Source organism: Brassica rapa, chromosome A07 (assembly GCF_000309985.2).
Source record: "Brassica rapa cultivar Chiifu-401-42 chromosome A07, CAAS_Brap_v3.01, whole genome shotgun sequence".
Classification (NCBI taxonomy): Eukaryota; Viridiplantae; Streptophyta; class Magnoliopsida; order Brassicales; family Brassicaceae; genus Brassica; species Brassica rapa.
The window spans coordinates 9,342,056-9,358,289 of record NC_024801.2 but is presented as its reverse complement, the minus strand read 5'-3'; the positions used below and the strand labels follow the sequence as shown (position 1 = coordinate 9,358,289).

Here is a 16,234-nt window from a genome sequence, read left to right as displayed (position 1 = left end):
AAAGTTCTGTAAATATTGACGTTTTTATGAATAAAAAATTAAGATTATGATATGTCTAATTCTGGTTGTGATTTAAATCCTATATGGAAATCATGTGTTGTAAATTTATAATTTCTTAAGAAGTCTTGCATTTTTAAATTAATTACTATATGATTATTTTTTTCATGTTAAATGTTGAAACTTTATAATAGATATAAAGTTGATATATTTATAATATTTTAACCTTTGTTACTCTAGCTTATTTGATATTGATTTCTATTTATTTTGACATATTTTTTAAAAAAAATTAATTAAGGACAATTCTCTCAAATAGCCATTTTAAGTTTTTGTCACCAAAATAGCACTCAAAAAAGAAAATGACCAAAATTAACCCTTTTTATTTTGAAATTTTTAATCTTAGTTTTTAAAATTTTGACATTCCACCCCTTAACTCTAAATCCTAGGTCTAGATTAGTGAACCCTAGGGTATAAATGTATATTTACTCTTTATAAAACTTTTTTTGGTCATTTTCTCCTTCAAATCTATTTTTCGTGAAAATAACTAAAAGGGGGGGGGGATTTCTCATTAAATTATTGTATTTGATTATTATTTATGTTAATTTTCAAAAATTTATTATAGATATTAAGTTAACACATTTATATTGTTTTTAATTTTGTTAGTGTTGCCTTATTTGTATTAGTTTATAATTTTTTTAAAGTCTTGCATTTTAAATTAGTTACTATATTTGATAGCTTATTTGATATTTATTTCTATTTATTTTAAATATAAAAAATTAAAAATTAATTATTATATTGGATAATTATTTATGTTAAGTTTCGAAAATTTACTATAGATACTAAGTTGGTACATTTATAATATTTTAAATTTTATTATTTTACCTTATTTGATATTTGAAATATTGACATTTTCGAAAATAATAAATTAGAATGCTGATTTTTTATAATACGATTGGAAGTTTTAAATCCTACATGAACGTCTTTAGTGGCTTACAACCTCAACTTTTATATAGTATAAATTACTAGCGTGAAGAAGATTTTTGAAGCGTTGAGGATTTTTCTAAATCGCCAATGATTAGGTTAGCTAAAAACCGGACTGGTCCTTAGATTTATGGGATCTGAAACAATTACTAAACTAATATATTCATAATAATTTGAAAGCCGAATGATATATATGTGTATCAACAATTAATATTTTGAGGACGTTGTTTGTAAATATTTATTTCACTGTGCTTTTTTTTATCTTACTATGCTTGAAACCAGCTCTGGCCAGAAAGCTTGATTAGGTTAAGGAAATCATTTCTGAAGCCTTCATCATCTATAGGTCGAAAGTATGTCTCCTATAATATTACGTTGTTATATTTGAGCAATTTCACTTAAATAAGTTGCAAAAAATATCGTTAACTCTGAAAGTATTACCAAACTTTAACACGAGCTAGTAAAATAAAAGAACAAATAGTAAAAACGTATAGCAAATCAAAAGGTTGTCTCTCTCCTATCTCTAGTGAGAGATTTCTCTTTTCATCTCATTCTTTTTAAAGGCATATCAATCTTTCAAAAGGATGAGATAATATCTTGCAACCATCTTGATTGATTTTGTACTTTTCGTTTGTCGGAATAAAATCTTCGTTTGGTGATCTCTTTTTGATGTGTTCTCAACAGTAGCGGCCCTGACCGGAAGCAGAGGAAGCTCAAGCTTCCGGCCTTCGCTTTTTAAAGAAATATTCCGGCCAATTATTTACAAAGATTCTTAGCTTGTCTAGTGGCAAACATAGTTATTTTGGAACGCAAGGTGACGAATTCGATTGACAGTAGTGCTATTTTCTTCATACATATATAGTTTTTGATATATATATATATATATATATATATATATATATATATATATCATTTACAAACAACTTATGAATGGGCCTTATTTGTTTTTACTTGCTTCCGGTCTATATATTTTCAAGGCCGGCACTGGTTCTCAATCCCGAATGACTGACGCTTCACTCTTCTTCTTTGCTTTACTCAGGGAATGAGTATCAATAAAGTACATATCCAGTGGCGGACGCAGACTAATTATTTGACGGGGGCACATAATTAATATTAATATTAGATTAATATAAAAAATATTAAATATTTTAAACTGTTAATAGTAAAAGATAAGGAACTTTAAACTGTGAAAACAACAATAGCATTATTTTTATTCAACCCGTTTTTAATTTTAAAATTACATAGTTTTAAAATATGTTATTAGTTACAACACGTTACAATTAATTTGAAAATATATAGAAAAGAGGGTCTTCAAATTTTATCGTATATATAAAACATTATGTCAATGTCGTACATATTATTGGTCATTATACCTCAGAGAACTAAACTCTAAATATTAAATTGAAATGATGGATTATTTATTATTTATATATTGACTAGAATTGTTCATTTACTAACAGTTGTGAATGTCTACTATTGAAACCTTGAAATCTGTTTCAAAACAAATTGAAATCTAAACGTGAAAATGTAATAGAAACTATGAAAAACAAATAAAGAAAAGATATGCTAACAATATAAGAAGAGTAGTATTAGCAATAAAACAAAATATAGAAAAATGCTGCTATAATAGCTAAAGAAAAGTACAGTAAACGTGTCAGACGACACATTAATTATACACAGCTAAAAGAAAAATAAGCAAAGATGGAGCTTCGAACCCTGCAAGTGCTAAGATTAAACAGGGGCATCTTTTCCAATCGTTCTGCTAAAGTTCGATGATAATATAGATAACTAAGTAAATTTATAAAGTAGTAGGGGGCACGTGCCCACGTACCTAACACTGTAGATCCGAACGTATCTTTGATCGGATCCTGGAGACAGCTCTCAGTGTTTTTATTCAAAACCTCATTTTGTCTTATCTAGTCGATGGATCTCCTCAGTCTTATGAGGGTAATATCGTGTTAGCTTAGTCCGTCTGTCGATCTTGAGCGGGGCGGAATCAAAGTTCTCTGTGTCATAGTTTACCAGAGAAGGGGGGCAAGCTCTTCATCACGGGAAGAAAAAGATTGGAGAAAGAGGAAGAGAGAGATATATAGAAGAGTTGACGTCTAATTTGGTGTCGGAGATGGAACCATCGAGGCTTCCATCAGAAAGCATGAACCCAGTTATTGGCGAAGAGGCGACAGTCAGAAAGCACCTGCTGGAAGTCTCATGGCGCCCGAGATTTTGCCACTTTTGAGTATGAATGACACTTTTCATAAAATGCTCTGATCCGAGCTTTTCAACCATCAAGCAACAAACGACTGCCTTAGGTGGACTTGTAATATTTTATAGCTCAGCTGGGTTCTCGTGTAACTGCCACCGAATGTACTGGCCCGTTGGGCTTTATTAATGAAATCGGTTGACAAAAAAAACGTTTATATTGGGCTTTGGAATTGTTGTTATTAATTGGGCTTTATATCGTAAGCCCAACTAATCAATCTGAAGAGAAAAATAATATAAAAACATGGGCCCTCCCTAGGTTTGTCTTCACCGTTGGATTTCATCTCGCGAGCACAGAGATTAAGGGAGATGAATACACCCACCCACCCACCCACGTGAGAAACAAATCTAGAAATTCAAATTCTTCACCATCAACGGCTCTCTCTCTCTCTCTCTCTCTCTTCTCTTCTTTGGGGATTCGAATCGGAGAATGAAACATTTCATGATGCCAAGAAACGCAGTCTTGCGAGACGTCGGAGAGCCGCAATCGCCGAACCCTAGCTCGTCTAAACCCAAGCCCCAAAGGAAGACCAGATCCGCCAAAGAGAACGCTCCGCCTCCAGATCTGAACTCGCTGCCGCCTGATTACAAGTCGTCTCCGGCGAAAATGAAGTGTCCGCTTCCTCCGCGTCCTCCGCGTCCGCCGTCGGCTAATCCTCTCAAACGGAAGCTCAGCGCCGAATCTGCCTCGGACAACGGAGTATCTGCTGGAGTTTCCGATTCTGGCGTAAAGGTAGTTTAGTTTAAGCTTCTATTTTTAGAAGGTTTTCGTTTCTGTTTGGCTGAAATGTCAATTGTTGTAGGTTATAGTCAGAGTGAAGCCTCCAAGCAAAGGCGAGGAAGAGGAGATGATTGTTAAGAAGATCTCCAGCGATTCCCTCACTTTAAACGAGCATACGTTCACTTTCGACTCGATTGCTGACCCTGAGTCAACACAGGTAAGCATTTTAGTTCTCATGATTGAGGTGAGCTTGTTGTACAATTCCTTATCATTCTTTATTGTCTTCTTTTTGCAGGATGAAATCTTTCAGCTTGTTGGAGCCCCTCTTGTAGAAAACTGTCTTGCTGGATTTAACAGTTCTGTTTTTGCTTATGGACAGGTAAACTATTGTTCTTCAATGTTTCTCTAGGCTTGAATTGCAGATGATTGTGATTTTAACTTCTGAAACAGACTGGTAGTGGGAAGACTTATACCATGTGGGGTCCTGCAAACGGATTGCTTGAAGAGCATTTGAGTGGTGACCAAAGAGGTTTGACTCCACGTGTGTTTGAACTGCTCTTCGCTCGTATCAGTGAGGTGATGCTTGTTGTTGTTTGCTTGCACAAAGAGGTAGCATGTTAAAAAGTTGTTTTCTTTTGTTTGCAGGAGCAAGTGAAGCATGCTGATAGGCAGCTCAGTTACCAGTGCCGCTGTTCTTTTCTAGAGGTTCAATGAGTGGATGCTACCTTAGTTGTTGGTGTGTTTGGTGTTTTCATTTCTCTGAGCCTGATACTTACGTTTCTCTTTGCCATCTTCCATTGCAGATATACAACGAGCAAATAACGGATCTTCTTGATCCGAGCCAAAAGAATCTGATGGTGAAAAGAACTTGCAACTTTAACTTGATTTACGTTTTTAAGGAAAAAGAATCTGTGCTCATTTTTTTTAAATTAAATCTTGTACCAGATTAGAGAAGATGCCAAGTTAGGTGTTTATGTTGACAATTTGACTAAGGGATACGTGAAAAACTTAAAGGATTTGTCACAGCTTCTGATTAAGGTTTGTTGTACCCTCTCATTTTCATGTCCCTCTTTGGAAAATAATCACTTTCGAATCTGAAATTTTCTAGAGTGATTGCTCAAAACGTACACATTAACTTGGAGTTTTACAGGTGTGATCTATTGATAACTTTAAAGAGGTGTTTTCTATGAAAGACTGGTTATTGAACTTTAACTTTGTTACAGTATTACGTAAATATAATGTCAAAAAGAACATGACTACATGTCAGAGTCTTGCATATACATTGTCTGACCTATTTTGTTGCTCTGTATTAAGTATTCCACTAGTAATGTTTACGTTTGAATCTGGTGCAGGGCTTGGTAAACAGACGGACTGGTGCAACAAGTGTAAATGCTGAGAGTTCAAGGTCGCATTGTGTGTTCACTTGTATTGTTGAATCCCACTGCAAGGTGGGCTGTCTCCTTTATTAAATTCTTCACATTTATTGACGACTTAAGGTTTTTAAGCTAGGCAATGAGGCTGAGATGTTTACTAGTCTAGCAGTATTTTAGTTCATTGTTTGTTATAATAGTATGGGAATCGATATCTTACAGCATTGTAATGTAACAGAATGCTGCAGATGGTCTAAGCAGCTTCAAAACAAGTAGAATAAATCTTGTTGATCTGGCTGGTTCCGAAAGACAAAAATCAACTGGCGCAGCAGGAGAACGTTTGAAGGAAGCTGGGAATATCAATCGATCACTTTCTCAACTTGGGTAAGATCAGAATAACATTGTTGATTGTTCTGTTCCATTTAATATTGCATTTTAGGGTAATGTTTGATGGGTGTAGCATATTTGAATCTGTCTTTTCAACACAAATTGAAAATGGGGGGTCGTATCTAGTTGAGAATCTACTGACTTCTAAGTTATGCTGAATCTGAAACTGAGAGTGTATTTAAATGTTAACTATACGAGTTTTTACTTGCAGGAATTTGATCAATATTCTCGCAGAAATTTCACAGACAGGGAAGCAAAGGCACATACCCTACAGAGATTCCAGGCTGACATTTCTACTGCAAGAGTCTCTTGGTGGAAATGCAAAATTAGCTATGGTTTGTGCAGTTTCTCCCTCGCAGAGGTAAATTAAGAACCTGAATCTCACTTTCAGAAGTTATATTATCCTCCACTTTCTAGCAAATTAAATTGCATAATACATTGCAGTTGCAGAAGTGAAACTTTCAGTACTTTGAGATTTGCTCAGCGTGCAAAGGCGATACAGAACAAGGCAGTTGTCAATGAAGTAATGCAGGATGATGTAAACTTCTTGCGGGAAGTGATTCGCCAGCTTAGGGTATGCATTCTTTTGATCACCTAGTAAAAAAAAATATATATATATATATATATAATTATACAAATGTTAATTAACTTCTAATGTAAACTATGCAGGAGGAACTGCAAAGGGTGAAGAACAATGGAAACAACCCAACCAACCCAAATGCAGCTTATACCACTTCCTGGAATTCACGAAGAAGTATGAGTTTGTTAAGAAGCTTTGGCCTGAGTCATCCAAAGTTCTTAGCCCATGGAGATGATGATGGGGATACTGAAATGGAAATAGATGAGGAGGCCGTTGAAAGGCTTTGTGCTCAAATAGGCTTGCAGTCATCTCCACCTGCCGAGGAGAACAATCAAGAGATGGGCAGAGTAGAGAAAATCAAGTCATCCTTACAAATTGTGGCCCTGAAGGACGAAGATTTCAACAACTCCCACCTTAAATCATCTGATGGCCAATCTACAGGAAATCAATTTCCCGAGGATGCAGATGTTAACATGGAGGATGTAAGCTGCCAAACTGAGAACTTCGGGGCAGTTACTACCGATAGTGCGTCAACTGTGGCAGAAACTGGCATCCCAACAGCCGTGCAAACTCTGGATCATGGTTCAAGTGTACAGACTCGTTTGATAACCAATTCCCCCGGTTCTTGTATTAGTGACACAAACAATGAAAATTCACCTAGCAAAGCGGAGAACGTTCTATCCTGCCAAGACTTGGTTCCAGGAGCTCTTGTTTCTGGGATTGCATCAGTAGCTGATGCTACAGATGATACAAATCACTTCTCAGAAAATCCTGGGTCACCTTGCCTCAGCATAGATCCAGTAAATGGTTCTCCTCTACTAATAACTCCCACTGAGAGCGTCTCTCCAAAGGTTAGAAATAGCAGGAAAAGCTTGAGGACATCATCAATGTCCACTGCATCACAAAAAGATATTGAGAGAGCAAACCAGGTAACTACAGAAACTGTGGGACCTTCTTCGGCTATGTCTACACATAAAAGTGGAGCTTTTCCTGTGCCAACCAACCAATTGGCGGCTAGCCTCCACAGAGGCATGAGAATTCTTGACTCTTATCGGCAGAGTACTGCTCAGAGGCGATCAACATTCGGGTTTTCTTACAGAGCTCTAGAATGCAAACCTTCAACAGTTTTAAGTAAGGCTGATGTAGGTGTGCAAACTTATCCTGAAGCTAATATAATAGCGGAAGAGAATTCAAAAGAAGTACTGTGCAGTAAATGCAAATGCATAGCAGAATGTGATGCGCACGAAACAAGTGATCTTTCAAATCTTCAGTTAGTACCTGCTGACAACTCAGAAGTTTCAGAAAAGTCCATTTTCCAAGTTCCTAAGGTAAGAATTTCATTTTACAATCGTTTTTGTTTTTCGTTCTGCATTTTGTATAAAGTGTAACCTTTAATAATCTTTCATTTTCTCTATAAAGTGTAACGATATAATGGGAATTTTCTGCACCGTATAGGCAGTGGAAAAGGTTCTAGCAGGGTCTATAAGAAGAGAAATGGCTCTGGAAGAGTTCTGCACTAAGCAAGCCTCTGAAATATCACAGCTTAATCGGCTGGTATGATCCTATTTTATGTTCTGGTTTTGTTAGCTTATTTACCTTCTACATATAAAGGGAGCCTCTCTCATTTATCGAAAACTGAACAGGTGCAGCAGTACAAACATGAGAGAGAGTGCAATGCCATTATAGGACAAACAAGAGAGGACAAGATTGTTCGTCTTGAAAGCCTCATGGACGGCGTGTTATCGAAAGATGATTTCCTCGATGAAGAATTCGCATCTCTCATGCATGAGCATAAGGTAATATTTCGGGGATTTCCATTAATTAGAAAATTATTGAAGAGCTTTTTCCTTACATATATAATACTGCAGCTTCTGAAGGACATGTATGAGAACCACCCCGAAGTATTGGAGACGAGGATTGAGTTGAAAAGAGCGCAAGAAGAGGTTGAAAGTTTCAAGAACTTCTATGGTGAAATGGGAGAAAGAGAAGTATTATTGGAAGAGATTCATGATTTAAAGGCGCAGCTACAGTGTTATACTGACTCATCTCTTACATCATCTCGGAAAAGAGGTTCTCTGCTTAAGCTGACGCACACTTGTGACCCCAATCAAGCTCCGCAACTTAATGCCATTCCTGAGTCAATGGAGGAGAGTTCTGAGAAGACATTATCAGAACAGGAAAGACTACGTTGGAATGAAGCAGAGAGTAACTGGATCTCTCTAGCTGAGGAATTAAGAACTGAGCTTGATGCCAATAGGAAGCTGATGGAAAAGCAGAAACGCGAACTGGATACTGAGAAAAGATGTGCAGAAGAGTTGGCGGAAGCAATGCAGATGGCAATGCAAGGACATGCACGGATGATTGAACAATACGCAGACCTGGAAGAAAAACATATGCAGTTGCTTGCAAGGCACAGGAGGATCCGAGAAGGAATAGACGATGTTAAAAAAGCAGCAGCGAGAGCAGGAGTCAAGGGAGCAGAGTCCAGATTCATAAACGCACTTGCTGCAGAAATCTCAGCTTTGAAAGTGCAAAGAGAAAAAGAGGCACAATACTTTAGAGATGAGAACAAGAGTCTCCAGTCACAGCTAAGAGATACAGCTGAAGCTGTTGAAGCAGCAGGAGAGTTACTTGTTCGACTTAAGGAAGCGGAAGAAGGATTGAAAATTGCACAGGTACAGTTCTAAAACATTATAGTATCAGTACTATTATCATATAACTCTAGCCTAATGTTTCTGGCTTGTGTATCCGCAGAAACGGGCAAGGGATGCAGAGTATGAAGCATCAGAAGCACATAAACAGATTGATAAACTGAAGAAGAAAAAACAAGAAACTGGAATCAGCACTCTTAACCAACAAGAACAACACATTGCAGAGTCACATAATCATATAGAATCTTTGCAAGCTTCTTTTCATGGTGATGATGTCGCTAAATATGATGAGCCTGTGGAACCATCAGCGAGTGAAAGTGATCAGCAATGGAGAGAAGAATTCAAGCCATTCTATGAGAAAGACGCAGAGTTGGCAACACTCGCCGAACCTTCTTGGTTCTCGGGGTATGACCGATGCAACATTTAGTTTCTTTTCCACATTGTTTTTTTTTTCCTGTAATGTGTATAGGAAAAAAAAAGACATTGTTTGGGTGTGTCTGATCTGATTCTGTGAGATTACAGAACTGAAGTTTGCAAACTCATTGTACTTCTAATATCCTATAAACTCATTTCACAGTTAATACTTTTTTGTTTTCATCCATATCCCAAACCAAAAGACGTCTTTCTAAGAAAATTTTATCTATCAGCACCAAAATGAAATAGAACATTAGTCTTAAATTTTGAGGGAGAACCACCCTCAGGGGATGTGCTCCAACATTAATCCTCAATTTTATTTTATTTTTGCGTTTTATCTTTTAATTCTTGAAAGTATTATTTTCTATAAAAATCCTTAATATTACTAATAAATAAATATCAATAACTAAGTTTTTATAATAAAAATATTCATTTCTAATTATTATTTGTCAACATTGCATTGTATTGCATCTCATTATACCTGGTAAAAGGGTCTATTTCAACCTAAACTTTACGCGTTGTGCCTATTTCTTTCTGGATTTTGTAGTAGTGTGTATTTTATACTGAATTAACAAAATTTAAAAAATACTAATCGTGCATATTCCATACCATACTACATGACCTCTCAAAATCGTACTTATATATATATATATATATATAATCATCAAAGGTGTTAATAAACGATGTTATTTTGGATAAATTTTGTAAAATTAAAAATTATTTGATAAACTCTCAAAATCATCATTATATACATTGACCGTCAAACCCGTTATTAATTTATCAAAACAACGTCATTTTGGATAAATTTTGTAAAACAAAAAATTTATTTTTTTGGGAGGTTCGAACTCTCACACTGATGGACACATAAGAACATACTAACTGCTACACCAAACACTTTTTGTATTAATTATTTAAACATTAACTTATATATAAGTTTTAGTTTAATCAAATAAATATTATCAAATCTTTAATGTTTAGTTTTATCAAATAAATCTATAATTTTTTTTGTCAGCTGAAATGTATAATTATTTATTTTTTCTAAATTTAGCTTTAAAATTCATCATTTAATAAATTTAAATTATCTACGATATGGTGCTCGTTTGCGGGCGCGTGAACCAAATGGAAGTGCAACAGCCTTATATAAAAGTTTCAAAACAAGAACAAATATCATTTAATCGAGTTTCCACATTGCTCATACAAGAACAAAACTCTTTGACTTAACTCTTCGCAAATTGGCTTGTAATTATCAATCTTGTCCACTTGAAGATGCAAAGTATAGAAGAGTCGTTCTCCGCGAGGATTTGAAGATGAAACATCCACGAGAACAAACCCATCTTCTTCTAGTCCACTCAGTACATTATATATCGAAAAATTATGATTCTTGGACGATGAGATGTGGACCATCACTTCGTTGTCTCTAAGCTCCGTCGCAAAAACGGTGGAGACATAACTACAAACCACCTTTGGCTGCGGCATAGCGTAACGTTCTCTTTGACGCGATATTAGCAACAAGAGGTTTTCCTTCTTTTGTGTTAGCTTCTTCACTTGCTCTTTCAGCTCCGGTATGTATTGCATGCTCCGCGAAATCGTCTGAGGATTACTTAGCTAAAATATAAAGCAAAAAGAAAAGTGAAGGGATAACATATATTTTCTTATGTTCCAAAAAAAAAAACATATATTTTCTTTTACGTAGTAAAAAATCCAAAAGCCAACCCATTGCTAATTTTGTTTTATATGAAACATATTAAGATGACGTATCCGATCGAGTAACCTACTTACCCGCTCATCAGAGCCTGGAAGACATGAACGAAGAGCTGAGAACAAAGAGTTGGTTTTCTTGCGACGGTTACGCTCATTAGCATTGTGAATAAGCTTCTTGATAACGATCGAATTGTTGTCTATTCCATTTACCTCCGACGAAAAAGTAACCCCTAAGCTGGTCTGGCGATGAACCATTCCATACGTCTTCGGTACCTGAAAGTCAAGAAACTCTTTGCTATTGTTATCTCCGACAATGTTGTAGCTCTCGTACTCTTCCGTTGACTCCCACCCAAAGTTTGGGAACAATGGAGAGCCCAATGCACACATTTTTGCTTGATTAAAGACAATTTTTTTTAGCTTTTTCTGTTGAAGCTTTTTTGGTTGGTATTGTCCTGAAATATATGTGGAATATGATTGACCTGCAACACATATATAAAGAGATAGTATTAACCAACCAAATAAACAAATAAATCTATGTTGTCACATCAAAGGTAACAAACTATATTACAAGTAATTTTTAAGTGTTCTAAGACGCCGTACAACCCGTACGACATGTAATCAGGAATCTCATTTCGTTAGCATATACCACAAGCATATACGGTATACCACACGCATATCTCATTTGATAAGGTAGGCCTGGTATCTGGGGCAGGTGCTTACTGATAAAAAATACAAGTTGTATCAGTTTTCGAAAACAAATATTCTTCTTTAGAAAAAGTCATACAAGTGATGTTTATCCAACAAATTTTGTTTCGATTTAAGATAGTACTAGATTCAGACCCGCACTGTTGTGCGGGATTACTTATATTTGTATTTATAAATTACGTTTTAAAACTAAAATTTTATGAAGATTGATGATATTTAATAAATTTTGATTCACGTTAAATTATTGTTTTATTTTTCGGTTTAGTTCCGGTTCAGTTATGGATTTTGATTTTGGTTCAAAAAATATAGTAATAGTTCGGTTATTTATGAATTTGAGTTTCATTATTTTAGTTTTTTGTTTGGCTCATCTAATTTTGCAGTTATACTTTATTTATAGTGTCTGTGGGATTGCACGGATTTTTTTTTTTGAATTTTTATTTATAATATATGATGTTTGTTTTGTATTAATTATATAATAGTAGTCTTAATTTGGTGTCGATGTTTAGAACCACAAAATTTTGAAAATAGAAGCTATTATCAAAATTACCGAATATTCATTCCAACCCGGGATTATAGCATAAATTTAAAATATTGTATATATTGTTTTGATATTGTTACGAAAATCAAATATTTGGTATCAATGGAAGCTGGTAAATTAAAATTAAACATGCATAGAATTAGGGAAATATTTTTTCAGTGCCATGTTCTATATTTTTAAAATAGATTTTGAATTTCGAATACATAAAAATATATCTAAAACTATCTAGAATGATATTGTTGAAATATGTGTTTTTGCATGCTATATTTTCTAAGGAATATACCATCGCGGAATAACACGTTGATGTTGTGTTTGGGTGTATAATAGAGATTTGGGTATAAAATGTTTGACATGGTTAAGAAGAAGAAGTCGATGTTAATTATAATCTAATTGGTCAAAAACAATTTATAGATCATGATTTTTGAGTTCATAATTAATCCATGGAAGTTGACCATATTGATCACTTAACCTATAGGTTTCAAAACGTGGAGCAACAATAACCAATCCATCTATTAGATGAGATTTTAATAAGTTCAATTGATTTTTCTCGAGTTAATTCAAACCGTATTTGTTTGGTTCAGATTAAAAAATATGGTTTGTTATTCAAATATTAATCAAAACCATAATTGGTTTAATATAAATATACCAGTTACCACATCAAATTGTATATATTAGTTTGTTTTTATATTTGGTCACAACCTGCTCAATAAGTCCAAATTAAAAATATGCCATGATAAAATTTAAATAGAACTCTATTTTAATAGAGTAGATAGAGTACATAGTTGGTTTATTGTAATTGTATATAACACTGGTTCATGATTTAAATTAAATTCTATGGTTATATTGGTTTACATTTAATAGAGTAGATGTTGGGTTCACGATTCATGATTTAAATTAAATCGTATGGTTATATTGGTTTACATTTAATAGAGTAGATGATGGGTTAATAGATGTAGTTGGTTTAATAGGAGATAAAAGTTTGTGATATATCTACTAATAATAATGTAATTAACTTGTTATGGTCCATAAATTAAGTAGCTTCCTAACAAACTTCAAACATGCCAAAACTTAAATGAAAACTTTTATGGTAGATAAATTTAGGACTCTATTTTAATAGAGTAGATTTTCAATATAAAACTAAATATGATTTCAATTTTTATGACAATTTATATTATTTAGTATGTCTTACAATTGCTTCATAATTTTTACAATTTATGTTACTTCAACTATAACCCAATGTAAGATGGGATGGGTGATACGTGGTGAATATGGTGAATATAGAGGAGCAGGGCATGCGAAATGAAATAGAGTCTCATCACTGTTGGAAGCGGAATATAATGCACTAATAGTAGCTATGCAACAATGTTGGATAAAAGGCTATACTAAGGTGATCTTCGAAGGTGATAACAAGAAAATGATTGATAACTTACAATCAAGGAAATTGCAGTTTGGTTTATATAACTGGGTTAGAGAAGCAAGATGGTGGAGCAGGAAAAATCCAAGAGGTCGAATTCAATTGGATAAACAGAGATGGCAATGGAGTGGCAGACAAGTTAGCCAAAATAGATACATTGAATTTATTTGAATATTATTATTACATCCATAGATCAGTATCATCTCTACTGCATAATGACTATGTAAACTCTTCTTAATATTTAATAAAATTGATGTTAAAAAAAATGATGTTTCATTTTACGTACAAAATTTTTAAATACAAAAAAAATTACAAATATATTTATATATTTTTCATACGACTAAAAAAAATTAAATACAAAACTTATTACCAGTTAAGTTATTATATTAAAAAACTATATTCCAAAAATCGCAGCTTTTTTCAGGTGGAAGAATATTATATAAACATATTAAAACCAATTTTTTTTTTGTAATATCTATCCCCAATTTAACTTTTTAATAGTTTTATTATGATTCAGCGGTCATACTACTATATCAAAGAAAATGTTATATAAATATTTAGGAATAATCACTTAACATCACATAATAGTTAATAGAAATTCATGAACAATGATTAATATCTATATTTTAACCTGTTATCAGTTATAATAAAAAAAAAGTTTATATCATCAATGTAAGCAAATTATGTTTCTCTGATTGAGACATCAGACAAATACATTTCAAGTCCAAAATATTCCAAAATTCTCTATATGTATAAAAAAAGTTCCCAATGTTTTCTAAAGTGCTTAGACCAACAAAAAAACATTTTCTAAAGTGACCCCATTTCCCCTAATTTTTCATGGCAGCCTCTTCCTCCACTAGAATGTCCACATCTTCACGGGAACCACCATAGCCACCTCCTCCTCTTCTCCCACCACCACGTCCACACCTTATCCCTGTGATACGATGTAAAATAGAGCAACAAATTAAGAAAAAAGACAACCGAAAAAACAAAAACAAAAGATAGCACAAAGAAAAAATCTTCAAATAAAATTCATTAAATAATAAAAAAAATTAAATTTACAATTTAGTGATTAGAGTTTAGGGTTTAATATTTAGGAGGTGAAATTAGGGTTTAGGATGTATGGTAATTGGGGGGTGGGGGGGGGGGGGGGGTGAGTGTATCCAATCTAGAATGTGAAGAGATTTGAAGTCATTCGATTTAATTACTTATGATTTTAGGTTAATTTAATAACTTTTTTTTTAATATTGTTCTAGAATCTCATCTAAAAATTAAAAAAAAAATTGATTTTTTAGCCGAAAAGCTCTACCAAAACACTACAAAATCACTAGAATAATATTAAAAATCACACCTTAAAATATTTTCAATAACAATGAATTTCAAAATTGCATGACGACAAAATCAATAACATTAGATTTTAGATAAGATTATAATTTCATGTGTTAAAAATGAATTTATCATTTTAATATCAAACTCTCGGTTGAATACATTTCTTTACAAATATACATCTCTTAATTTTGTTTAATTAATAAATACTTTTTAATGTTACTTTTGTGATAAAAAAACCCTATACAATTAGTTACGACGAATATGAGTCATCGTAAATAAGAGACGAATTTAAGATGCACTTACATCAAAAATAAAGTTCGTCATAAAGTCGAAATAAATATACAACGAAAATATTTCATTGTAACTTCGTCCTAAATTTAGGATGAATGAATGTGTAAATTTATAAATCATATATCACAGAACCGTTGTAACTGTATGTAACTGTACGAGAACTTTACGATGGATTGTTTTACAACTAAGTAACGACTAACGAACAGTTTATATGAGATGGTAGATGAAAACATGTTTCATATGTGCTATATAACAACCAATATTTGTCGTAAATTCATTGTAATTTTTTTTATTGTTAATCCATTGTTAATTTCTCAACTACCAAGGACAAAAAATTTCTATACATTTATGAGGCAGTTGATATGTTTCCTAATACCATTTTATTATTTCATGCTCCTTGCACTTTGTTAAGACTATGCCTTTGTCATCATCATCTCCTTTGCCTAATGTTGACTCATCATCTTCCACTGCACATATACATCACATACATTACATAGTTAAGTTCCACATGAATATGTGGTTAGTTATGTCCCTATCGATATACCAAATGAACATCTAAGGCTCCTAGTTATCCGTCTGAGTATCATTATTATCTTATTTCTTGTTCTTTTTTAATATCCACTTCTTGTAAAACACCATTTTCTATTTCTTCAATTTTGTTTTAAGATCACTTTAAACTTTTCACTCTTATATTCTTTCTTATACTCTTGAAACTGAGCCTAAGTCCTTCCATCAAGCCATTACATCTGATAAATTTGAAGGCTTCAATAAATGTGTAATTTGATGCTCTTGAGAAAAATAAAACTTCGGAATCATTACCTCTGGGGAAGAATGTGGTTGAGTGTAAGTAGATTTTCACTATTACATACAATGGTGATGGTACTGTGGAGAGGTATAAA

The 16,234-nt window shown here is 33.5% G+C and overlaps 2 protein-coding genes across 2 annotated transcripts; one reads left to right on the top strand and one right to left on the bottom strand.

Annotated features, from left to right (window-relative positions):
• The first annotated feature begins 3,447 nt into the window (after positions 1 to 3,447).
• Positions 3,448 to 9,542, top strand: LOC103828718 (kinesin-like protein KIN-12B). Its single transcript, XM_009104347.3, has 16 exons — positions 3,448 to 3,967; positions 4,038 to 4,172; positions 4,251 to 4,334; positions 4,406 to 4,531; positions 4,601 to 4,660; positions 4,759 to 4,812; positions 4,901 to 4,993; positions 5,308 to 5,403; positions 5,564 to 5,709; positions 5,924 to 6,073; positions 6,157 to 6,286; positions 6,382 to 7,620; positions 7,748 to 7,846; positions 7,936 to 8,088; positions 8,161 to 8,967; positions 9,047 to 9,542. The coding sequence occupies exons 1-16, from the start codon at positions 3,665 to 3,667 to the stop codon at positions 9,368 to 9,370; spliced, it is 3,999 nt and encodes a 1,332-aa protein (XP_009102595.1). The 5' UTR covers positions 3,448 to 3,664; the 3' UTR covers positions 9,371 to 9,542.
• LOC103828717 (transcription factor ORG3) lies at positions 9,383 to 14,844 on the bottom strand. The gene is made up of 2 exons (XM_009104346.3): positions 11,137 to 14,844; positions 9,383 to 10,962 (listed from the first exon to the last, which is right to left on the bottom strand). The coding sequence occupies exons 1-2, from the start codon at positions 11,443 to 11,445 to the stop codon at positions 10,525 to 10,527; spliced, it is 747 nt and encodes a 248-aa protein (XP_009102594.1). The 5' UTR covers positions 11,446 to 14,844; the 3' UTR covers positions 9,383 to 10,524.
• Positions 14,845 to 16,234: the final 1,390 nt, after the last annotated feature.

Excerpts from the sequence above, each read along its gene's own strand:
- LOC103828718 (XM_009104347.3), top strand. The coding sequence starts at position 3,665 with ATGAAACATTTCATGATGCCAAGAAACGCAGTCTTGCGAGACGTCGGA. Across the intron at positions 7,847-7,935 it reads TATCACAGCTTAATCGGCTG|GTGCAGCAGTACAAACATGA; the intron begins GTATGATCCTAT and ends AAAACTGAACAG. Across the intron at positions 8,089-8,160 it reads CTCTCATGCATGAGCATAAG|CTTCTGAAGGACATGTATGA; the intron begins GTAATATTTCGG and ends ATAATACTGCAG.
- LOC103828717 (XM_009104346.3), bottom strand. The coding sequence starts at position 11,445 with ATGTGTGCATTGGGCTCTCCATTGTTCCCAAACTTTGGGTGGGAGTCA. Across the intron at positions 10,963-11,136 it reads TTCCAGGCTCTGATGAGCGG|CTAAGTAATCCTCAGACGAT; the intron begins GTAAGTAGGTTA and ends TTTATATTTTAG.